This window comes from Podospora pseudocomata, chromosome 7 (genome assembly GCF_035222375.1).
Source record: "Podospora pseudocomata strain CBS 415.72m chromosome 7, whole genome shotgun sequence".
NCBI lineage: Eukaryota > Fungi > Ascomycota > Sordariomycetes > Sordariales > Podosporaceae > Podospora > Podospora pseudocomata.
This window is the reverse complement of record NC_085891.1, coordinates 3,078,729-3,102,813: the sequence shown is the minus strand read 5'-3', so window position 1 is coordinate 3,102,813 and position 24,085 is coordinate 3,078,729. Positions and strand designations below refer to the sequence as shown.

General features: G+C 54.0%; 5 protein-coding genes across 5 annotated transcripts; 2 read left to right on the top strand and 3 right to left on the bottom strand.

Moving 5' to 3' along the window:
* Positions 1-267: 267 nt before the first annotated feature.
* On the top strand, positions 268-3,608 carry QC762_710470 (uncharacterized protein; the record flags this gene model as incomplete). The annotated part of the gene is made up of 2 exons (XM_062893892.1): positions 268-1,841; positions 1,892-3,608. 2 exons carry the CDS (start codon positions 268-270, stop codon positions 3,606-3,608), a joined length of 3,291 nt encoding a protein of 1,096 aa, XP_062739743.1.
* A 1,285-nt stretch (positions 3,609-4,893) lies between these two features.
* Positions 4,894-6,081, bottom strand: QC762_710465 (uncharacterized protein; the record flags this gene model as incomplete). The annotated part of the gene is made up of 4 exons (XM_062893891.1): positions 4,894-5,397; positions 5,465-5,527; positions 5,600-5,755; positions 5,806-6,081. 4 exons carry the CDS (start codon positions 6,079-6,081, stop codon positions 4,894-4,896), a joined length of 999 nt encoding a protein of 332 aa, XP_062739742.1.
* Positions 6,082-6,740: 659 nt separating this feature from the next.
* QC762_710460 (uncharacterized protein) lies at positions 6,741-12,403 on the bottom strand. The gene is given in 5 exon segments (XM_062893890.1): positions 6,741-6,862; positions 6,875-8,682; positions 8,741-11,281; positions 11,384-11,486; positions 11,553-12,403. The coding sequence occupies 4 exon segments, from the start codon at positions 11,765-11,767 to the stop codon at positions 7,318-7,320; spliced, it is 4,224 nt and encodes a 1,407-aa protein (XP_062739741.1). The 5' UTR covers positions 11,768-12,403; the 3' UTR covers positions 6,741-6,862; positions 6,875-7,317.
* Positions 12,404-18,550: 6,147 nt separating this feature from the next.
* QC762_710450 (uncharacterized protein) lies at positions 18,551-21,326 on the top strand. Its single transcript, XM_062893889.1, has 2 exons — positions 18,551-19,867; positions 19,929-21,326. The coding sequence occupies exons 1-2, from the start codon at positions 19,585-19,587 to the stop codon at positions 21,311-21,313; spliced, it is 1,668 nt and encodes a 555-aa protein (XP_062739740.1). The 5' UTR covers positions 18,551-19,584; the 3' UTR covers positions 21,314-21,326.
* Positions 21,327-21,740: 414 nt separating this feature from the next.
* MMT2 (mitochondrial metal transporter) lies at positions 21,741-23,791 on the bottom strand. The gene is made up of 2 exons (XM_062893888.1): positions 22,635-23,791; positions 21,741-22,555 (listed from the first exon to the last, which is right to left on the bottom strand). The coding sequence occupies exons 1-2, from the start codon at positions 23,524-23,526 to the stop codon at positions 21,942-21,944; spliced, it is 1,506 nt and encodes a 501-aa protein (XP_062739739.1). The 5' UTR covers positions 23,527-23,791; the 3' UTR covers positions 21,741-21,941.
* Positions 23,792-24,085: the final 294 nt, after the last annotated feature.

Sequence of the window (24,085 nt, the reverse complement as noted above, 5' to 3'; positions counted from 1 at the left end):
ATCCAACGGGCGGCCCGTTGGAATGTAACCGTTGGTTGAAGACGACACCAATTATATATCTACCGACAGAATAGACGGGCTTCTTTTCTTTTTCATGTCAAGCCCCATACATACCCCATCTCCATCATCCGACACTCAACTCAAACGTCGCGTGTTTGCATGACTCAATCACAAACACCAGGAGGCTAAGCGGGGGAAGGAGAGGAGAGGCGAGGAAAGGAGAGGAGAGGAGAGGAGAGAAGAGGCAGTACAGCATCAGCTCGTACGATGTCGTCAAAAGAGGAGCAGAAACGGCAACGCGCCGTGCCCAAGTTCGGATCCTTCCAGCCGAAATCCACACCCGAGCCCGAAGCAGGACCCGCATCGGGGGAGGCACAGAAACCTGTCAGAGACCGGCACGGGGACCCCGGTGGGGAATCCAAAAGGGGGCATGATGGCCGTCACCGTGAGAGACGCCGTGATTCTCGGAATCGGGGAGATGAACGTCGTCGGGATCGTGAGAGGGACGGAGACAGAAGACGAAGTGGGAGCAGGGATGGGGATGGGGAGAAAGAACGGGACAGGCACCGTGAGAGAGACCGAGATCGAGACAGGAAAAGGCCCAAAGACAGGGAGCAGCACCATAGCTCAAGAGAGGATTCGGTCCAGCCCAAGACTCTCAGCGACAACTTCTTCATTGACAAAAAAGGCGACCCTCTCATCCTCCGCTACAGCGGCAACGACCGCTCCAAGATCCCAGCTTACCACCGCTCTGGCCATGGCAAAATCCTAGGGTCAAGAGGCCATCTCATCCTCCACCGTGACGGCCCCAGAGATTTATTTTCTCTCTCCTTCTCCCGCGAGGGTCTGGGTTCGGCCTTTAGGGACAAAGCCCTCCTCTCACAAATCCGACGCGCCAAATCTCGCCGGATCAGGTCCTCCACCAAACCACCTCCCTCACCAACAGATCAGTTCATCTCTTTGACACCCCCCTCCTCCAAAAAGCGAAAACGCGGCCGGGAAAGCCCCTCATTATCAGACCCGGAGGATCAACAGGACCGAAAGCCAGACTACAGGTCTATTTACGGCAAGGCCAAACCTCCCCCATCAGACTCCGAGTCTGAGTCTTCAGATTCGGAGACCTCATCCCCAGAACAAGAGAAAAAAGAGGTTTCCTCTGCCAGAAAAGAATCCGTCACCCTCACCCGCCACCTCCGCTCCTCACCCGCCGACATCCCCTCCTGGCTCCGGCTGATCTCCCTGCAAGACGCCCTCTTTGCCCAAGACGTTGGTCATTCCCGTCCCCGGACAGGCAATGAAACCATCGCCCTTGCCGAGTTGAAGCTGTCGCTTTATCAGGAAGCGCTTGCCCATCTGCCATCTCGATCTAGTGGTGAAAAGGAGGTTCTCATCCTAGGCATGATGACCACGGGGCTTAACATATGGGATGACAAAACCGCTGCGAAAAAGTGGGAGAGTCTCCCGCAAAAGTATGGCGTAGCACCGGACGGGAGCTTTGAGCTGTGGCGCGCGAGGGTGGGTTGGGAGATGGGGAGGGTGGGGTCGTGTACGGTGGACAGGATGAGGGATGTGTTTGTTGAGAAGCTGGGGGGTTTGTCAAGGGGGTTGGTTGGGGTGGAGGAGGGGGATGAAAGGGGGGAGGTGTGCCGGCAGATTGTCTATGTCTTTTTACGCCTGACAAAGCTGTTGTTCGAGGCTGGGTATACCGAGCGGGCGGTGGCTTCTTGGCAGGCGTTGTTGGAGATGACGTTTTGCCGGCCCGGCACGGCGACATCGGCGGAGGGGTTTGAAGAGTTTTGGGAGAGTGAAGTTGCGAGGTTTGGGGAGGAGGGGGCGAGGGGGTGGAGGTGTTTTGTTGAGAGTGGGGGGATGAGTTGCTGCCTGATCCAAGGTTTGAGGACAAAAGGGATGGGGTTGATGTTGAGGATTATAAAAATCCGTACCAGCTCTGGGCGGCTGTGGAAAGGAAGCGGGCTGCGAGGACGAGGATGCCGGCGAGGACGCTGGATGAGGGGGTTGATGAGGATCCGTTTAGGGTGGTGATGTGGGGAGATATCAAGGACTTTGTCGTCTGGTTCCCGGCCGGGGTTTTGGACACTGCGAAGAAATTGGTGGTGGAGGCGTTTGGGGTGTTTGTTGGGATTCCCTCCGGTTGTGAGGAACCGTTTGTGAAGGACTGGCGGCGAGATCCATTCTTGGCTCCCAAAAGCCAGGCTTTCCGGCCTTGGGAGAGACGCGAGGGACAAAACACGGAGAGCGTGGATGTTGATCTGTCAAAACGCCCCCCTGAATTCGCTCAACAAGGCGGTGACATGGCCACCTCACCCGAGCTTCTCTTCACCAAGGAGGGCTGGTTCAAATGCCTGGACTCCTGGGACAAAACCCACCCCCCTGAAGAAACCCAACTCGACCTCCCATGGGTGCTAGCCACACTCGAACGACTAGTCACAGACCATCACCGTGAAGACCTAGCAGAAATCTACCTCGCCACGGTCTGGCTCAACACCGACGCCAAAACCACCAAAAAGGTTGCCAAAACTCTGCTCAAGCAATACACCACCAACACCTCCCTCTACAACGCCTACGCCTTGTTGGAGCACTCCAACAACAACCCGGAACTCGCTTTCAAAATCCTCGACTCAGCCACCAACCTCCCCAACAGCCAGCTCCTGTTCAACACCCAAACCTGGCTCCACCTCCTCTCCTCCCGCAACGACCTCGCCCTGACGACGCTCTGCCGCTCAGTCGACCCCTCCGTCTCCTCTCCCCCCTCCCCAGCAACGCTCCTCAAAGCTCGGTCTCAATTCTCCACCACCCTCGACTTTTCCCTTTCTTCCCTCTCCCTCCCCACCGCCGCCGCCCACGCGGAGAGTCTCCTCTTACTAGCCTACCTCTCCCCTTCCTCTCCTCCCAGTGAACTAACCTCGTCCTCCCAAGGCAACATCTCATCAGCCCTGGGTGCAATCACAGATATAACCCAGAAATTCACCTCCCGCTCTTTAGAATCCACCCCCTGTTTGGAAAAGCTCCTGCAAACCGCCTGCAGGCTGTCACACCACCACTCCCAGACAGGGCCTTACCGCCCGGCGCTTTTCTGTTCAACTGTCCTCTCTCACCTGGAGCTCTTCCCTTCCAACACCATCTTCCTCGAACTCCTATCCTGGGCACAACCCCCCCTGTTGGTCAAGGATCCAGTCAGGGAGCTTCTCCAAACCATCGCCCTCCAACCTGGACATGACTCCCCCAGCACCCAGCGGTTTGCCATCATGCACGAAGTCCGCAACGGGAGTGCCCACTCGGTTAAAAAAGCTTTTGAATCTGCCATCACGGGGAGCGGGAAAGGGAATGGGGAGATCTGGAGGGGTTTTGTTCGTTTCTGTGCGGGCAGGAAGGAGGGAAAAGGGGTGTTTTACCGGGGAGTGGAGGGGTGTTGTCTGGATAAGGGGTTGTATCTTGCTGCTTTTGAGGAGGGGATGGTGATGAACATGACGGGGGAGGAGCTGAGGGGGGTGGTGGGGACTTTGGTGGGCAAGGGGGGAAGAGTGGGTGTTGAGTTGGAGGAGTTTCTGGGGGGGGGGCGGTTGGAAAGTGTAATGTTTCTCAGGTGAATAGCACATTATTCAGAACCAAGCGGCACACGTTGTAGACACCGCAACGCGTGGTGTCAAGGCCTTGGAAGAGATGAATAGATATGCTTTTGGACGTTGTGTTGGAGGCTTTTGCAACCATCTTTCAAGGTCTATAAAAATACTGAACAGGCCAAATATCATCTCAAAGGCATCTTGACCACTTCGACAAGACGTGCCAACTATCTACCAGTCTGTTCTCTCCCCCTCCCCCCAACCTTGTCCACGTCTCTCATTTCTTTACCCCAAACACGACACTCTCTTCCACGCAAACCACACTTCCCACTCCCAACCCCAGAGCCCTGGGCTTCTCACCAAACACCATCCATCTCTTGGCAAACCCCCTTCCCCCCCCTGCCCGCCATTTGACCACCCCCACCATCCCCAAAATAGTTTGGCAACAATCCAGCTAGACGCGCAAAATCTCGCGTTTCATCAGTTTTTGTTAGCCCCCTCCCCTCCCAAACGCGGTTAATCCTCTCCCGCTAAGATAGTGGCTGCCACGTGGGATTTACACCGCTAAACCCCTTTGGGTTTTGCAAAAAAAAAAAAAATGAAAAAAGAAAACCACTTTCCTGCATTTTTAAACGTCTTTACGGTTGGAACGGTCCCGCCACCCCCTGTCTCTTACTCTGTCTGTCTCGACAACACCACCACCACCATCACCAGGCACCCCAAAGCTGAGGGGAATGTGACAGCTCCCTTACTTTCTCACGCGTGGGATTCATTCGAAGCCGAACAATGACACTGGTCGATGTTTTGGTTGGAAGTTCTTTGCTGAGCATTCGAGCCGGACGTGGGGGGTTCACCACATTCCAGACACACAAAGACAGCACGACTACTACTCACACGCGGCTCGCCGCCAACGTTCACGATGGGTAGGGGGCACAGTAATGTTGCTGAACACCAGAGCCAAAGTCACAGAGAGCAAAGCAGTGGCCTGTGTGTAAATAAATCAAAGTTTTGAGTCAAGACAAACAAGTAAAGTCAAATCCAACATGTGAAGTAACTTCCCGTTTTAGCAACCAAAAACAAAAGAACAAAAAAAAAAAAGTAAATAAACCCCCACCAAATAAAAAAACCGGCTTGGTATCTATAACCCCTTACAAAACCCCAGACATGAAGCGTGTGCAGCAAGCCCAATAAACCCCAAACTCTAGCAAATTAAAAATTTCAAAAGCAAAAGATGCGTCCGTATGCTCCCTTTCTACGCCCTGAAAGCCATGAAAACAAACAAGCCACCCCCTCCCCTTCCCACCAACTCGGGCTAACCCCTAGCCAAACTCAACAACCCCCCCACAGCCTCCAACCCCCTATTATCCCCCTCTTCCCTCGGCAACCTAGGCAGTTCCAACTCCTCCCCCTCCCCCTCCGTCTCCTCCCCCCTATCTTCCTGCGATAGTTGCTGCTGCTGCTGCTGCTGCTGCTGCTGCTGTTGTTGTTGTTGTTGTTGTCTCTCCGCCTTCCTCCGTCCCATGACCTCCCACAACCTCTCCCTCCAATTTTCCTTCTCTTCCACAACCCCCGCCCCACTGCTCCTCCTCTGATGATGCGTCCCCCTAGACGTCGACGGCGGTAACATCTGCTGCGAACCACATCTCTGATGCTGTTGCTGCGACGACCTCTCACCCCCCTGCTCCCTCACCCTCCCCTCCCCACCCCAAAGCCTCACCATCAGCCTCCTCTCCAACTGATCCAACGAAACATCCTCCTGCCCCGTCCTCACCTTGTAATTCGCCAACCCAAGCCTCAGCCGTAAGATTTCCGCTTTCTTCATCACACCATTAGCTGATTCGCCCAACAACAACCAAAAAAGGATTACTGGACAAAAAAAATACCTGACGAGCCTGTTCACGCGTCAAACTCCTCCTCTGCACTGATGCCGATGCCGATGCCGATACCGATGCCGATACCGATGCCGATACCGATGCCGATACCGATGCCGATACCGATGCCGATACCGATGCCGATACCGATGCCGGTGCTGGTGCAGGTGTTGAATCAGGAATGGTGGTAACCATCGAGACATCCCCCTCACCCTCCTCGAGGAGGAGGAGGTGGTGGTGGTGGTGCGGGCTGGAAAACACCGACGATGCTGGCCCTGCTGATGCGGGCGGTGATGAGGAGTACTACGTCTGTCAACAACCGGAAAATTATGGAAAGGTGGGGAGGGACATACGCTTAACCTAGCTTTCTTTACCACCCTCTCCTCTTCCGCCACTGCCCTCGAAGCTGTGGGCGAGGAATCGACTGTTCCAGTCCCAGACAACACCCTCTTCTTGACCCCCGTCTCGGGCGGCGTACGCGTTTGCATCATCTTCGTCTGTGACTCGAACGGGCTTTGCAACATCCTCTTCTTTGTTGGCGAAGACGCGTTGTTGGGATTCAAAGAGCTGAGTGGGACGCGGGGGGTTTGGGTTTGGGTTTGGGTTTGGGTTTGTGTGGTGGCGTCCATTGCTATCACCAATCTTTTCTCCCGAGTAAGGTATTGAAAGCAAAATCGCGTCCAAATCCCTTTAACGCGTCTTGTATCTGTTGAGAAAAGGAAAGGGAAAACCAGGAATGAGATCAAAAGGTAAATAAGTAGGACGTGAGTGAGAGGGGCACAAAAGTCGCGTCCAAAAACCACACAAGTCGCGGTTTAAAGCTTGTGGATGGTAGGTGGGTGCTGAAGAACAATGTGAGCTACAAGGTGTAAGTACCTACACTAGTGAGCCCCTGTCCCCCGAAAGCTAACGAAAACCCCACTGTGCGGCGCCTAAAGAGAAGCATCGGGTACCTACCTACCTAGGAGGGTACGTACCTCTTGTCTTTGGTGTGACAAAAAGCTCGTCGCGTTCAAGAACTGAGATTACTGCTGAGGAAAAAAGCCTTGATCAGGCAGCAGTTTATTCAGTTCCCCTTTCACTGCCATCCACACACCGAATACAATAAACCTGTTCACATCTCATTCTCCACGTCAACTAAAAGACCCCAGTCCTTGGCACCCAGCCCACAGTGGATCATCGCGTCTTCCTGCATGGATTGGCGCGCCCCCGTCTCTACTCCCGATGCCCCCGCAGCAGCAGCAAGCATCATCAATGTGAACTTCAACACATGCCAAACAAATTGTCATATGGTGTGATACTTTTGATCTCTCATTCAATGTCCCCCAAAAACCCCCCTTTTACTAGTATAATATACAATTCGTATACATCCAATAAATCCACCCAAAATACATCCATCCATCCATCCATCCATCCATCCATCTTTCTTCAACCTCGATGCAAAAAAAACAAGAAAAAAACAAGAGACAAACTGGAAAAAAAAGAAAAAAAGAAAAAAAGAAAGCAAGTTCACGGGGGGTATCACCCTATCTGCCTGACCTGAGAAACCGTCCATTCGACCCGCGAGACAGAGAAAAAAAATAAGAAATATAGAATGCTTCCGTATAGCCCAATCCGCACAATTACCAAACTCCCTCCCTGCCCCGAAAACAAAACCGCAGCAACACTCATATAAAGAGACGCTGAGAGAAAGAGAGACAAGGAAAAAAATAAAACCAATAGAAAAGAGGTATTAGACTACCCTTCTCGTGAATGCCCAGACCAACCCTGCTAGCTTTTCCCATATACCATGTACCCATGCACATTATATATATAAAACTGCCACTCCGCTTCATCATCATCATCATCACCTAGGTATCCAGAACCTAAACCGATGCATCCATCATGTACCCGCTGTTGTCAAACTGAAACGGCTTGCTAAAGTCGTTCCCCATCGTCATGTCTTCAAAGGTGAACTGGTACGCCTCCTGCCCGCCGCCAAAACCACCACCCGGGCCGTACAGGTCGCTGTCCACCAAACTATCCAGCGAATCCATGTTGATCCTGTTCATGTCCATCAGCACATCCTCGTTGAAGTTCTGGAACGTCAAGTTGATATCCAGCCCGGTGCCCTCGAGGATGTCGCTGTTCGGCTCCGAAACCCCGCTGTCCTTGCTGGCCGTCGACTCGGGCGTGTCGTTGGGCGTGATCGATCGGTACGTCCCAAATTCGTGCATCATGTTGCCCGTGGTCGCGTCTATCGTGGGCCCCAGCCCGGCAAACAGATTCTGCGGGTCGATCGTCGTGCCCGCCCACATCTCGTCCACCGGCGCCATGGGTGTGCTCGCCGCCATCCGTGGTGTCGCCGTGCTCTCCCGTCCTCCCGCGGCACTGCCCTGTCGTCTCATCGACGCGTCGCGAGACATGGGCGTCGCCGCCAGATCAGGCTTGCTCATGGGTGTCTGGCCTTGCTTGGAAAGACTGCCACCCATGGCCGGCGCCGAGACGGGCCTGCCCTGTTCGTCAAGCTTCAGTGCCGCAGCCATGTTCTCCCGCATGAAGGCGACAGGATCTTGGAATGGCCGGATGTGCTCGTCCTGCTTGTGCATGCCAAGCGCTTCCTCGCTCTCGAAACCCACAGACATTTGCTCGCAACCGGGTTCGGGACACATGAATTTGGGTGCCGTCTTGGCCGGCTCCTGCTTCCGGCTGACAACGGGAGAGGGCGCCTTGACGTTGGGCGACAGGGAGCCAGTGCCCGGCTGAATGGCCGGCGGCGAGCTGTGGTTTGCTCCCGTCTTGGGCTTCTTCCTGGCAGGTGGTGCCTGGAGCCCGTCTCGTGTGAGAAGCGGCTCGCTCAGGTATTCCGGATTGCCGGCCGGCGACTTGTGAGCCCCAAACGAGAAAGGCGGCTGCGTGGTCGTCGGAGCGGCCGGGGCGGCAACGTTCTTCGCGGCCGTGCGGTTCTGCGCCTGCTTCAACGCCTGTGTCTGCTTCTCCAGATTGGCTTGGCTCAGAGGCGTGGGTGCTTGCGCGGGCCGCTGGGTTGGCGTCCCGCCGTTCGCCTGACTCCAGCTATTTTGCAGACCAAGCGAAGGTACGCAATAGGTCTTGATGTCAGTGGCCATGTTCTTCAGCATCTGCTGTATCTGGTCGAGTTCCTGGGGCGAAATGGTGAGGACGGGCCGCAAGATGGTTGACGGCTGTGATGCGTCCTTGTTTGGAACGAGCTGCCTGTAAAGTTTGTGCCGCTACACGACATGTCAGTCAGCCTCCCGTGATGCAGAGACTCGATCCGGATATACGTACTGCTCGAAGGAAAATCCTCAGACGTTCCTCGTCCTTGGTCTTGAAGAACCATGCCTGCGACCACGCGCTTACACCTCTCATGGTGCTCAATGCTCCCAGGAGCGTCCTGCGGGTTTTCCCCAATAGTTCTGCGTCCATGGGCACCGGCACCTCGTTCTGCCCTTGGGCTAATAGCTGTTCTTCCGTGGTGATGGCCGTGATGCGCTGATGAAGTCGCAAGGTGGCATCATACTCGGCCCTTTCCTGCGACCCCAGGGCCACAACCTGTTCCTCAGGAAGCGGCTTGAACGGTGGGGGTGCACGGATATTGGTCTGAGCTCCAGGTCCCGGCGCTGGTCGTTGAGCGGCATTGTTCGCTTGGGCCGCACCTTCGGAATCGTCCGGCTTTCGCTTGAGGTTGTGCCTGGGGGCGGGCACGGGGGAAGGGTTCGGTCCATGTTGCCCCGGCTGTTGCTGTGACTGCGGCGCCGGCTGTGACTGCTGTTGAGGTTGCGGTTGTTGAGGAATCTTGGGCGTCTGTCTGGCCGGCGTGGATGCTGGAGGAGCCACCGGGGTGCTCGAGGGCTTTGGCGGCATGTTCGGCTGAGCCATCGGAGGGGCACCTGGTTGTGTGGTGGGTGTTGGGGGTACTATCTGTGACGGAGCCTTTTGGCCGCCAGCATTGGCATTGTTGATTCCCTGCTGCTGCTGCTGCTGCTGCTGCTGCTTGTTGTGCTTCTCCCAGATCTTCTTGGCGTAGTCGGTGTACTTCAATCTTCTAAGTATCTCCGAGACCATGGCCGGGTTCTGGTTCGCATGATTGGCACTCCTGCTCATGAATGCCTGGACCTCTTGCGGGGTCAGCTGGGCGACGTGCGGGGGGTATTCCTCGCCGGGGGGCAGCTGGGGCGGCTGGAAAGGAGCGCCGGGGTTGCCTTGGGGTTGGTTTGCTTGCTGCCTCTTCTGTTGTTGGTTCCACATTACTGTGAACTGCCTGTGCTGGACGGCCTGCAACATGTTCAGTTGCGCCGGGTTGTTGACTGCCAGGGCCTTGAGCTGAAACCATTTCTTAATGTTTGGCCCCACATGCGTTCCGTTGTTCGCAAGCATGCCGAAAACACCAGGCGCTATGTCCATGTTGTCAATGGCCGTCTTGCCGTGTGGGGTTTGCAAGTATTCCAACATCTTGGCCTGCACTGCTGGGTTTGGTGGCCCGTTCGGTCCCGGTCCCTGATTCGCCATGTTCATCTGGCCGGCTCGGAGTTGTTCCGGTGCCCCGGGCATCTGGCCAGGTGTGCCCATCGACAAACCACTCATCATGGCCGCCCGTTGCTGTTGATTCCAGTTGCCCATTGCTCCTTCGGGTATTCCTCGACCTCCGGCCAGCGCCGCGCCGTTCATGACACCTGGCATCGCCGAGGGCGGTCGTGTGTTGTTCTGATGGCTGAATTGCGGGTTCAAGCTGCCCATGGCCGGGTTACCTGGGTTAACGGGCGGTTGTCTCCCCACATGCCCCATCGGAACGGGCGGCTGCTGCATCGGCGCGTTCAACGTGTTCATGGCTGGACTCTGAGACGTGGTAGGGGGCCCGGCGAGACCGCCCGGTTGTCCTTGCATCGGGTGTCCCATCATCGGTCCTCGGGCAACACCAGGCTGCTGAACGCCAAAATTCTGTCCCGCCGGCATTGGTCGAGAAGCTTGGTTCACGCTCGGTTGAGCGCCCGGCATCCCGTTCATCGGGCCTGGCGTAACAGTTCTGGCCTGGCCGTTGCTCGCCGGGACAACCATCTGTCCCTGCTGCTGGGCGAGCAGAGCTTGTTGACGCTCGTTCCGTATAGTTTCGATGTTGGCGCCGAGCATCGGGCCATTCGGCATGACTGGCTGCTGTGCTAGTGGATTGATCATGAGTTGGTTCGGGTTCATCTGTCCTGGTTGGCCCTGCGGCATTCCGTTGGCCATTCGTTGCTGTCCAAGAGCTTGAGCTTGCCTCTGCCGGCTCGCAGTCATTTGCCGCAGGGCCTCTTGCTGAAAATGCCACACGAGTACATCCCCGTGGAACTGAGCAGCACGCGGGCCCAGGTTCTCCATGATTTTCTGGCGCATTTGGGCTTTCTGGGGTTCGGGAACTTGGCTCATCAGCCTCTGCGCGACCTCGTTGACGGCATTGATCTCATTAGGCTGCAGTTGGCCCATGGGACCCATAGGACGTGCAGGCTGTCCCATCTGCATTCCGAACGGTGGTTGCCCGGGCCTGTTCTGAGGGTTCCCAGCCAAGCCCATACCAAGCTGGGCTTGTGGGGTTCCTTGAGGAACTTGCATCGGGTTTTGCATGCCTGGAAATCCAGGCTGGCCGGTCGGCCCCATTCGAGCAGCAGCCATCTGGTTCATGAGCATCTGTTGCTGCTGATGCTGCTGCTGACGTTGCTGCTGCTGCTGATGATGCTGCTGTTGTTGCTGCTGCTGCTGCTGCTGCTGCAGCTGGTTCTGAAGCTGTTGCGTGTTGCCCTGTCTGCGTGCGACCATCTCGTCGATTTTACCTTGCAAGGCCCTGTCGTACATGGCCTGGAAAATGTCAGAATACAGTCCGAGCTTCTGTCTAAAAAGAAAAAGAGAAAAATGCAAACGGTGCAACGAATATACTGGAAGGGGACGTGTGGCGCTCACCTTATTTTCAGAACTCAGCCAAACCTTTTTCTCGAAGTCGGTTGCGTGTTGAAAGACAGCAGTGAAATTGCCGGTCGACATGGCAAGTATTACGTTTGTGACGCTGCAGTCCCGTTAGTGACCCAGGCTTGTCATGCACTCAGTTGCATCTCAACAGTCCAGTACTTACAGGTTCAGAGTCTTTCCATATCGCTCGTTATGAGACATGGCACTCTGCCATGTGTTTGGAGCGGCCTCAGGCTGCGTATTGACAACATAGGTCATAACAAGTTGGTTGATTTGCTGCTGCTGCTGTTGGGATTTGGCTCGCTGCTGCTGCTGTTGCTGCTGCTGAAGCAGCATCATATGGTTGGGAACCATCTGTGGCGGTATGTTGGCGGCCATGGCCGCAGTTGAGTAGTGGAATCAACTCCTTGCTATCCTTTTCTGCAGCGCACCGGGGCGAGAGGGTGAGGCAGCTGCGGAGCCAAGCGTCGGCGTGTTGGGATGTTGACCGTGGCGGATTCCCATATACCTACGGCTTTGATGGCGATGGCAAGCTTCGGCGCGCGTTCAAAGCGGCGGTGTCGCTGGGGCGACAGCGGTTAGGCCTTTGATCAAGATGTCGCCAAACAAATCCCCTCAGTGTACGTTGACCAAGATCAATTCGGCGCTCGTGGAGCCCACAAATAACAGAATGTCAGTGAGAGAAGTCGAGGGCGACCGAGAGCGCGTGAGCTAGGGTCAGAAACAAAGCTGCTGTTCGTTGTGGTCGTGGTCGTGTCGTGTCGTCGTCGTGAGAGAAGCGGCCCAAAAAAAGAGGTGGAGGACGAGGTTCCGGAGCCGGCACGCAGCACCTAGCAGTTCAGTTGTTGCAATTATTAGACACACACGGTGGTTGAGTGGCCGAGTGGCTAGGTGAGAGCAGTTCCAATACTATGATGAAAAGGTAGGTAATGGAAGAGAGAGAAAAGCTTCAGTGAAGGTTGAGGTTGAGGTTTGGCGACAACGCAACGGTGGTGGGCACGGAAGAAGAGGGAGGCAGGCGGTGGTGTGCCCAGGAGTGGGAATGGAAAGTTGGGAAGGGAGAAAAGAACCTGGAAGGATGGGGATGTGGGGCCTACTACGATGGGCTCTGGCTGCTCTGCCCGCCGGTGTCAGACGCTACTTGGTTGGAGGCGGAACCCCAGGGCAGCCTGTACCAACAGGTACCCTTGGTACTCGCGAGGTACCTTTGGTGCAGGGGTCTCTAGCGCCTGGTGTCTGGCGCTTCTTTTCTCTCTCTCTGTCTCTCTGTCTCTCTGTCTCTCTGTCTCTCTTCTCTCTGTCTCTCTGTCTCTTTTTTTTTTCAAGACGATAGCTTTCATGTCTATTATTCTCATCCATCTTGGCTTCAACTGACTAAACGACTGATCACTCCCCGCCACCCGTGAGCAGACAGCAATGACCGCCCGCCCAGGTCGACCTAGCATGGTGTCACGGTCTTGGCGACAAATTCAACGGAAGCTGATAATGCTCTGCTTCCACCACCAACAAGCGAGGACTCGAAGTAATGAAGCAAACCCTCAACTTTCACTGCCGAGATGGTGACAGTGACAGTGACAGTAAAGGGGTTGGGCCGATCGCAGCGAGAGCCCAGCAACCAAGCACGTCTGGCGGGCGTGGCCGGGGTGGGAGAGCCAAGTACCTCGAGTACCTCAGGTACTCCATCGATACCTCGATGGTAAGAGGGTCTACCTGCCCGCCTACACCACAAACCGTCGGGCGCCCCCCCTGCACCTGGAACCCAAAAGCGACCAGGGGCAGCAGCGCAAGATGAAGACGAGAGAGCGAGTGAGAACAAGCTGCAGTGCTGCCGAGCACATCAGTCCAGTCCCCCAATTCACCGAGAAATTCATCATCTCGCCAGCAGACAGCAGACAGCAGACAGCAACTTGAGCCCAGGGCGGCGGCCGTTCAAGAAAGACAGGCAAATTGAGCCCAGCCCACCTCACCCACCTCACCGCGCACCGTCCGCCAATGAGCCATCAAAAGCCAAATACTCAATCAAGGTGAGTATCTGGTTAGGCCCCCGCGGCCCCCAACCCCAGAGCCTACTGTGTGTGTACAACTCCAGAGATCGATAGATAGGCCTCCTTTTCTGGAACTTTCATGGGCACTACCCGAGTGGGAATTCTTCTTGATGAGCTTTCTATACGACAGAGAAGGCGATGGGCTTGGCCTATGACGGGACCTTGCGTAACTGTTCGGGTCCGAGGTTCAACAACGTGGAATTCCCCTATGGTCTTGAGAGGAACCAAGTGCATGATCAAGGAAACTCGAACGAACACCTCAGCCATTGTCAGATTTCACGCTTCGATTGCGGATTTCTGTCAGATTCGTCTGTCGAGTAGCGATGAGCTGCTGACAAGTGGTCACGTACGCTTGAGTGCAGCGGTATGGGACTGTACAACCAACGGCCTCGCTGTCGCCGTTGGCCAGCATCGGTAGACGGTGGAAAGCATGACTGTCACAGTCATCCGGGCGTGACAAGGCAGGCTCTCCAGACTCTACCGCCTTGCGATGATCGGTCGGTCGTCCGCCGTGCGTTGCCGTGCCCTTGCACCGAGCTCTCCCGCCCGTCGCCCCCGTGCTGCGGCTGCCCTACAAGGCCCCGATAGCGCAAGAGCTCGCTGCGCTCTCGGTGGGCAACCGTGGTTCATCATCTTCTTTCCATACAGCCTAGAGTGCGCACCTACATGGAGTCATGGTGCTGCCCAACTAATGCCTCCCGGCTGTTGAGATCGAAAGAGGAAGTGCCAGGGCCAAGGGCCCGGGCCCAGGATGACCCCCTTGCTCAGCCGCTGCCGCCCACTCTACCAAGCCCGTTTCGGATTCTTGGAGCTCTCTTGGGCTGCTTTTGCTCACGCTTGCTTGCGAGGGAGAGGACGGTGAAGCAGAACCCCGCGTCGGCTTCCTCAGCGTGGGGGAGGGCCTCTGTGAGGAGTAAACCTCTCTGATTGAAAATAAACAAAGACATTTCGTCGAGGCGAGGTTTGGCATCGAAGCTGGACAATCAAACTCTCTCAGGCCCTCGTGCGCTGGGGTTGGTGGGGACCATGAAAGAGGCGGGTATCCCTCCACCAAAGACTCCGCTGATTTAAAAAAAAACCACAAAGCTTGACGGTGGTCTGTGCACACAAGTCTCGCTGTCTCTCTTCAGACAGGATTCCCACAGTCTGCGCTTGAGGATCTACGAGAGCTAAACTCAATCGACTGGACCAACGTCGAGATCTGAAGCACAACACCTTTCAAAGGCATCTGTCAGTTTCGGTCCATGTGCAGCCATTGACCAGTCTGATACACCGATATCAACTTGAAAATGAAGAAACATGTTTGATTTCCTCTGTTTAATTCGAATCCGAAGCCTCTTGAACCCCCTCCCTCATTTTCTCTCGCTGACAAGGGCTCAAGCACCATCCCAAAAAGTGGGGCGATCAAGTGACAAATGACAACGCCATTGTTCACCATTTCAGAGTGACGCTGCATCGTCCACCGTCATTCCGTCCAGCTCCTCTCTCCCAAGCCATATCGCTCTACAATGATCATACGAACGCGAGAGAGGACCAAAGCTGCCTATAAAAGGAATCCCCTATTGCATCTCCTCCTACAAACTCCAATCAGTCCCCCATGATCCATTCCCGTTTTTCTCCAACATCCGCAATATATCTCCCCACATAATCACTCTATTAAAACGCACATACATCCTCCCGTTCCCCGCCTCTCTCTGTCTTCCGTGTGTAGCAGAGACCACGAGTTCAAGCAGAATAACCTTTTGTTTTCTTAGCTATAGCATCACCTTACACAGGTAAGTTTTGTTGGTTCTGTACAACCCGTGTCACAGGTGATTTAGCCTGCCATGACATCTACCACCCCCCCAGACTTTTGGGGTCAGGGACAGAGAAAAAGTCACGATCTGTACAAGCGGTCATGTGAGGTCTCACTTACTCACCTCATCGAGCCTTACTTGTTGTACATTTTCATGAGAACAAGGACAGCAGCAGCTCTTATCTGAACAGCACCTTTTTTCTTAATCAAGTCTATAGGCTTTCATCCCAACCAACTATCCATCCCTTCCTGCGCGCTGATCCCCCACGCTCTTTTGTCCTCCTAGATACCCTACCGTAGACAACCCCCCCATCTTCATCCCATCCAGGTAGTCGACCCGGAAGACCGGGATCAAGCCAGCTCATCCTCACACGCAATACCCTCGCGCACAGCCAACTCTCTATAATTCCAAAAACTTCCTCCTCGACTGATAACCTGTACCTTTCTTTTTTTTTTTGCGGCGATTCTTGTTGCCAAGAAAAGAGGTGTGCCAGCCTGCAGCGTTGGGACGGAGCTGGAGCCACACAACCACCCACTCAGAGACCGCAGAGACCACACCTACAAAAAAGATATTTTTTGCCACATTGGCTTTTCTATCGAAATAGACAGTGTGGAATGTGGAAGTTGGAATACCTAGAGATTTGCTGGAGAAAGGCGGGAATAGTTGCCACTGATACTCAGCTACGAGTGCAAAATGGGTCGGAACTTTAGCTGCAAGGTACGAGGGGGATGAAAAGAAAACATGATAAGAATGAATAGCTGCAAGGTACGGGAGGTGGGTGAAGAATATCTGTAGAGTGTAAAAAAAAAGAAAAAAGAAAAAAAAAAAGAAAAAGTAAAAAAAAAACGAAAAAAATGAATGAAAATGTGGTGGTCTTTTTGCCTTGGTTCAGAAGTGTCCAACACTGCTGCATCATCATCCTCGCTCATTTCACCACAACCAAAAGGCTACGGTCCCCTTCGCCTCACAAGGTAGCAGCAGCCATCATCATCCCCGGATCTTCCACGACAAACCCTTTCCCATCAGATATGTCGGGTAGCTATGACATTTCCTGGAGAATGTTGCTTTCGACCGAGAGTTGACAACAAGGAGTTGACACAAAATCCTTGTCTGATCGCCCGCCGCCCGCACCCGCCAAGGATCGTCATCGTTTGTGCAGCCCTTCGCTCGATCTGGGAAGGTTGAGCTTGGGCCAAATCCTATTTCCGCTCTCTCTCTCTCTCTACCTTGATCGGTTCAGAGTGTCTTTGTTGGTATCATGGTCGCAGATTTGATCTATCATGGGGATATTTGCAACACACACTGTGTGTAGGGATTGGGACGTCATATTTCGCGTATCTGCTATCCGCATCTCTAAATCCTCCGCTAATTGAACAAGGGGGAAGGGGTAAGGGAGAAAAGAAAAGACGAAAGACAAAGGCGCGTCACTATCCCTCCCTTTCTTTCTTTGGTTTTTTTGGGGGGAGGATTTTTTTTATTTGAATTTTATTTTATTTTAAATTTCGGATGAAAAATTGTAACGGGGAAAAGATGGGGGAAATTCGCCGATGTAAACGGTGAGTGGTGGTGGTGGTGATTGGAGATGAGATGTAGAGATTGGCGAGGTGCATCTACCAAGCATGTCGACCCCTAACCCTGAATGGTGTTGAACACCTTCATCTGGGCAAATGGGACCGCTGGAAGGTCCGGAGTACGAAGCAAAACGGGCTGATTAGTTCAACAGCATGAGAGAGGTGAGGTGACCAAAAGGTGAGAAAAGCCACGCAACGCGAGATGCTGGGATCATAAGTTTAAACTTGGGAAGAGTGGGGCGGGTGGGTTGGCAAAGGGACGGAGCAGGCAAGGCAAAGGTCCAGGTGAGCAGGGGTTTTTTGAGGTACTTGGGAGTACATCCAGCTGCTTCAAACTACCTGGCATGTCACCAACAAGACTTGCGAGGCTTCAAGGCAGGGACCTGGATTGCAAGACACCAGCTTCCATTCGATCGTATTCCAGAAAAAAACGGTCTATCACTCAATTGGGAGTTTGAGGACGGGGGTAGGAATCGACTTTGTACCTGGAGATCACACCTCGCCACACCTTTCCTGAACTTGGCTCCCCCCGTCCTCGCCTACCTACCCAGTGACGGCCCGGATGAATTGACAAGCTGACAACGGACAGATGGAGAAGGAGGAGAAAATAGATCTTCGCCAGGAACGAGGACTGCCCCCGATGGACAGGTGCTATGCCATGCCATGCCATGCGAATGTGTCCTGCTGCTGCGATGCGCGCGCTCGTGATATGCGACGTAACCCTAATTTTTTTGGAGATTCCGCTTTTGCCTTTCAGCTATTTCTTTTTCAGGCACCTCACACGAGGAGAAGTTGCAGGTGGCTCCATCTTTTTGATATATATATATATATATATATCTATAGAAGATGTATTTCAGCTCGGGGCTCGAACTAGGTGTATCGAGGGTTTTCTCCAGCCTGATCACCATGTTGGATACATTTGTGCACTATAAACACAGGCCAAAATCCCCATCCATGCAACCAACTACCCACTATGTAAAAGCCACAGGCTAGGAAAAGACAAGACGGGAAAACTGGAGAGGATGTAACCTGACAACGTGGACCAAAAAGCTTGGAAGCGAATCCCCCTTCTGAAGCGACGGTATTACTCATCTGATGATGATGATGATGATGATGATGGGAGGAGAGTCACACCGAGCTACGAAACCGGACTGGAAGCTCCAGGCTTCCACCAACTTTGGGTTAGCCATGGGATTGTTTACCATCAACATCATGTTGAGCCTCATGGTAACAGACGGGAATAATTGCTGGTGGAATTGCTCAGCAAGAAGGGTAAGTAATACTCCAGAATAGAAACATAACAAGCAAACAAACCTCTTTTCGTTGATGCAAACCCCGAGACTAGCTCCAGGAAGGATGTTTGCCTCTAGAAGAAGCGTTTCAGATTTTGAACCAAGGATCGGACTGAGAATGAGTCGCTTCTAGAAAGTTGCCTAGGTGTCTATGGTGCTGGGCTTGGAGATAAGAATAGATGTTTGCTTTTGGACACTGCAAGATGCAAAGCATGGGACTTTGCAAATGAAGTTCAAGTGCTCATCCAAATGCAGCAGGTGTTTACAGAGTCGAAGCGAGTGTGAAATGCACAAGATACACTGACAGCAAAGCAGATGCAAGCCTCCGAGGTGGTCATCACCAAGAAGGCCTCTCACCAGCCCACGCGACTGACCACCTGGTGTGTTTAAATGACTAAAGTAGATCTAATAGGCCTTTTCTTTTTCCACTGCGATTGTGAAGCGCAACAGTCATTATCGTGCCATATCCCTTTATCGAACTCTACAAGAGGCAGCCTACCTACAACACCGCCGTCCAACCAATCACCACTTGCTAACATTACAAAAGAGCAGGACCCTCCTGCTTGGTGCCTGGTAGGGCTGGCATCATGGCTGTACCCCGTGCCCGCTGCAAGGCCTCCCTCCCTATCTTGCCTGACCAGGCGAGGCGAGGCAAAAAAGGTGAGGCGAGATTCAGGCGGCCAGATAGACACCTTCCCCAGGCCTGCCTGCCCACTCACTCGTGTCAACCGTATTAGGCTAGGCGGTGGGTCACCCTACGTGTAATCCAATTCGGTGAGGGTGACTGATTGAGGCTCAACTCCTGTCATGAGTTTTTGGATTTGGGAAGTCGTGGTGGTAGGTAGTTCCGGAGCTGCCTGTTTGGTGATGGTGAAGACGGAGTGGCGGGATAGCTTAGACGCTTCCCGGTCCTTGCTGTTGATCATCGGGCCGCTCTCGTGCCGAGTAGTGGTTCGGCGGAGAGGTGAAAGGAAGTGGGGAAGCGGGAGAGAGAGGGGATGCGTAGGCACGGTGGGTAGGTAATGCCGGGTGTTTGATTGGTTGTATGGTTTTTGATGGGACGGGCGGGTTGGGGATGAAAGCTTCCAGAGCAAAATACCTATTGAGCCCATCATTAACCTAATAGCAAAATCCAAAGCTCAACAATTGAGAGAAAAAAAGCATCAAATATAATACCCTCCACAGACAATATTTCATGATAAATCCAACAAGGAACCCTCAACCCTCTCCCCTTCCCCCCCCCCCCGCGCCGGCCCCACGGAACCCCACCGCGGCTACCGACTCCATCAGGCCAGTGGGGTGATGATGTTGACCTTCCTTCCCCCGCCCTCCGAGCTGCAAGCTGTGACTTGAAAGGGAGAACTAGCAGTTTTTACCCCGCCAAAAACGTAAGAGAGAGTGAAAGAGCGAGCCACCACCCAAGCAGCTGTTTCTTCTTTTTATTGATTCCGTCTTTTTCTTTCTTTTTTTTTCTAAATCCCTTTCTCTCAAATGCTGTGTATAAAAGGCTGCCATCACCAGCGAATTGCGTTGAGGACAACAATAACAGCAAAACAACACACCACTGCTGCTGCTGCTGCTTGTAAAAGGGCGTTCACCTCGTTTTCTTCTTCTATTGCTCGCCCCTCTTTGAAAACCCCATTTCGACTTCGACCTCTTCATTACACAACAGCTCGCGTGCCCTGCTATTACTTCTCCTCCACCTCATCCAAAATGGCACCCCCTCCCGCCTCCGCCCACGAGTTCCTCGACTTTGTCAACGCCTCTCCCACCCGTTTGTCTCCCCCTCCTCTTCCTTTCCTCCCATCAACTAACCCCCCCCCTCCCCCGTCTAGCCTACCACGCAGTCCAAACCGCCACCTCCCTCCTCCAAAAAGCAGGCTTCCACCCCATCTCCGAACGCACCCCCTGGACCCCCTCCACCATCTCTCCCGGAGGTAAATACTACCTCACCCGCAACGCCTCCTCCCTCATCGCCTTCGCCGTCGGGTCTCGATGGTCCCCCGGCAACCCCATCGCCATGATCGGCGCGCACACTGACTCCCCCTGCCTCCGTGTCAAACCAGTCAGCAAACGCACCGCGAACGGGTACCTCCAGGTCGGTGTCGAGACGTACGGGGGCGGGATCTGGCACAGCTGGTTCGATAGGGATTTGTCGGTGGCGGGGAGGGTGCTCGTCAGGGTAAAAGAGGGTGGGTTTGAGCAGAGGTTGGTGAGGGTGGAGAAGCCAATTGTGAGGATCCCGAGCTTGGCGATTCATTTGCATAGGCAGAGCAATTTTGATCCGAATAAGGAGGAGGAGATGGTGCCTATTGCGGGGTTGGTGGAGGAGGTTCTTAACAAGAAGGGGGATGTCGAGGAAGGGGAAGAGGAGGAGTTTGAGCCGCTGAAGGCTATTGACGAGAGACATCATTCGGAGTTTTTGAAACTCATTGCCAAAGAGGCCGGGGTGGACAAAGTGGAGGACATTCAGGATTTCGAGCTGATCCTGTATGACACGCAAAAGGCGGTTTTGGGCGGGATGAATGAGGAGTTTATCTACAGCGGGAGGTTGGATAACTTGGACATGACGTTTTGTGCGGTCAAGGCTCTGATCGGGAGTGTGAAGGATGGGAAGGGTCTGGAGGAGGAGACGGGGATCAGGCTGGTGGCGTGTTTTGACCACGAGGAGATTGGGAGTTTGAGCGCCCATGGAGCGGACTCTAACTTGCTGCCGGCTGTCCTCAGACGGCTGTCCGTCCTCCCTGGGGTCGACGGGAACCAACAATCCGAAAGCAACGAGACGGCCTTTGAGCAGACCCTCGCGAAAAGCTTTTTGATCTCGGCGGACATGGCGCACGCTGTTCACCCGAATTATGCGGGCAAGTATGAACGGAACCACCAGCCGCAGATGAACAAGGGGACGGTGATCAAGATTAACGCCAATCAGAGGTATGCGACGAATTCGCCGGGGATTGTGCTGGTGAAGGAGTGCGCGAGGAGGAAGGGGGTGCCGCTGCAGCTGTTTGTGGTCAAGAATGACAGTCCCTGTGGGAGCACGATTGGGCCGATGCTGAGCGCTAAGTTGGGGGTGAGGACGTTGGATCTGGGGAACCCGCAGCTGGCGATGCACAGTATCAGGGAGATGGGGGGGAGCTGGGACGTGGAGCATGCGATTGGGTTGTTTGAGGGGTTTTTGGAGGGGTATGGGGGGTTGGAAGGGGGCTTGGTTGTTGATTAGGGGGTAAAGGCAGTATGGGATTATGGGATTATGGGGTTATGGGGTTATGGGGTTATGCCATTATGGGGTTATGGGATGTGGGATGGGGGGTTTGTTGAGTAGCTGTAGCTGTCGATATGTACCTGGGTAGCCCCTGAAATGAGAGGCTTGGTTTATCAACTCTCTTGTTGTGAAGGGTGTGTCCTGAATGCCATGTGCTTGGACGTGACAGGGGGGGAAGCCTTGCTTGGTGGGACAAGAATGACGTTTGCCTGCGCGTGTGCTTGTGTGTCATTGATCTGAAGAAGCATCTTGGGAGCTGGACATCAGAATAGATCGAGCTCATAGTTGCTCATCTCAGAAGAAGAATCGCGTCCATGATTAGCTGTACCGGTAGTGTCAATCCCATGCTCAATATCACCCATGCTTGCTTGTGTACAGTTGCGGTTAGGGTATCAAATTTTTCATGTTCTGTTTGTCAGCTGTGTGTCCTGCTATATAAATCTAGTAACTAAGTACAGTAAAAGTAAAAGTAAACAAATATGTGCAAGTAACCCAGGCCTTCAGTGGGCGAGTATTCCAGCCGCCCCCCTTCTTTCCCCAGCCTGCTGTTGTCATGCCATACGATACTCCTCCCCTCCTTTCCCCTTTACAACTCCTTCTTATGCTCATGCCCATGATCATGCCCATTCCCCTCCTCCTCGGGCTCAGGACTACTCCTAGCACTAACCTCCCCAGCAATAAACTCCTCCCCCAGCCCCCTTCCCCCTTCCAGCCCTGTAGGAACAAACCTCACCCTAACCCTCCTCACCCCCCTCACCTTCCCCCCGACCCTTTCCCTAACCTTCTCCTCCACTTGTCTCACCTGCTCCACCGTCCAATCCCCCGGAACCCCCAGCTCCAAATCAACAAGGTAGTTCTGCCCCGACTTGACCCCGCTCACGTCCGTCAACTCCACGTTCCCCGACTCCCCTAGCTCTCCAATACTCTTTGAAACCTGTGACTTGATCGAACTGCGAACTTCCTCATCAATAGACCGATCAGCGAGCTCGTACAGTGCAGAGAGTGTATTGCTCAACCCAGCTTTGATGACAAGTAAAGAGATCAACAGCCCGCCGACGGGGTCAAGCCAGGCCGCATTCGACAAAAAGTTCGCTCCGAGGATGGCAAGGAGGGTTACGATGCCGGTTAAAGAGTCAACCCTGTGATGTACCGCGTTTGACGCCAGGACGGAGGATTTTCTTTCGCGGGCTACTTTCATTGCTGTTGCACGGGGAAAAAAAGGTTGGTTAGTGATGGGATGGGAAAGGGAGGGGGGGAGGGGAAGGGGATATATACGCACTGGCATGATACAACCACTCCTTAACAGCCACCGTACCAGCCGCAAGCCAAGCAGCGTGTAGACTCGGCGCTCCTCCTCCATGACTATGCCCATGCCCATGCCCATGATGGTGATGACCATGTCCATGTGACAGCGCCTCTGCCGCCGCGGCGGGATCCAACATTATGTGAGCGTAGAGAGTCTCGCAGCTGGACATGCACATGAATATTCCTCCAAAAAGCAACATGCTAGACACCCCCAGCGAGCCGAGACTCTCGACTTTTCCAAAGCCCATCGGGAAGTTGGCCGTTGGTGGGCGGAGGGACCAGGACACGGTCGCGAGGGTGAGGACGTCAGACGCCAAATCGGTGAGGGAGTGCCAGGCGTCGGCGATCATGGATTGGGAGTTGAAGGCGTAGCCTCCTAAGCCTTTGGCGATGGCCATGCCGAGGTTGGAATAGAGGCCTATTCTGGTGATGCGGACGCCGGCGTCGGATTTGTTTTGGGAGGTGAGGTAGATGTTGTCGTGGTGGTGGTGGTGGCCGTGACTGTGGCCGGCGTGAGTGCGGTGTTGTTGACCCATTTTCAGGGGTGATTGTGGTGGTGATGACGACGTTGTTGGTCTTGTTGTTGTAGAGAAGTAATTGTCTGTTGTGGAGAAGGAGGAATTGGGATGTAAAGAACGGTCGGAAAAGGCCACCCTGGAGGCTGGGGAGAGGGCAGTGTAGTACACGCGTCGTTGTAGGGGTGGTGGTGGTGGCCGAAGTGGGTGATGTGTTCTCGGGCTAAATTGAAATAATAATGGAGGATGATAGCTCCGTGCCTGTCTTGTTAGACGGAGCCGTGACGACGCTGCTACCGGAGACGCCGTCGCACAGATGCGCAATCCCGGACATGGCCTGCAGGCGAGCATCTGGGGTTACAGGAGGTGAGTGAGAGTTGATATTGCGTCTTGAACCGCCCCAGTAATCGTGTTCAATGGCAAATATTGTAAATAACGGCTTCTTCGGAGAGGTCGGTCGGTCGGTCGGTTGATAATGGAGCGACTTGAGTGAGGGAGCGAGAGGAAGAGAATGAAACAAAATGTCCCTTATCGACCGATAAGACACCAAAGAAATTAACACAAAAGGTGAGTATCAATAAGAAGAGAACTGCTTATTTCAAACTTTTAGGATCTGACAAAAAAAAAAAAAAAGAGGTGGTGGACACCGACATGAGAATGAGGTGCTCGAAAATAATGGCCCGACATCGCACCACCGACCACTCAAAGCTGCATCCCCAATTGCAGTGCCCTGAAGATGGCTGCATTCCTGGATTAGCGCCATCTAACAGGGGTTCAACGGAATCCCACAGCAGCCAAGCAGCCAAGCGAAGGACGCTAAGCTCTGCCCCACACCTCACATTCTGGGGGAAGTGGTGGGAAGTGCCGTGTCTTCAGCCGCATCTTTCCATTTGATGTCATGACGTCTTTA

Bases quoted from the DNA above. Each gene is read 5' to 3' on its own strand.
- QC762_710450 (XM_062893889.1), top strand. From the start codon at position 19,585: ATGCTGTGTATAAAAGGCTGCCATCACCAGCGAATTGCGTTGAGGACA. The intron at 19,868-19,928 runs GTTTGTCTCCCC...TCCCCCGTCTAG, and splicing joins TGTCAACGCCTCTCCCACCC to CCTACCACGCAGTCCAAACC.
- MMT2 (XM_062893888.1), bottom strand. From the start codon at position 23,526: ATGCTCGCCTGCAGGCCATGTCCGGGATTGCGCATCTGTGCGACGGCG. The intron at 22,556-22,634 runs GTGCGTATATAT...CCCGTGCAACAG, and splicing joins GGAGTGGTTGTATCATGCCA to CAATGAAAGTAGCCCGCGAA.
- QC762_710460 (XM_062893890.1), bottom strand. From the start codon at position 11,767: ATGGCCGCCAACATACCGCCACAGATGGTTCCCAACCATATGATGCTG. The intron at 11,282-11,383 runs GTGAGCGCCACA...GACATTTTCCAG, and splicing joins GGCTGAGTTCTGAAAATAAG to GCCATGTACGACAGGGCCTT. The intron at 8,683-8,740 runs GTACGTATATCC...CATGTCGTGTAG, and splicing joins TGAGGATTTTCCTTCGAGCA to CGGCACAAACTTTACAGGCA.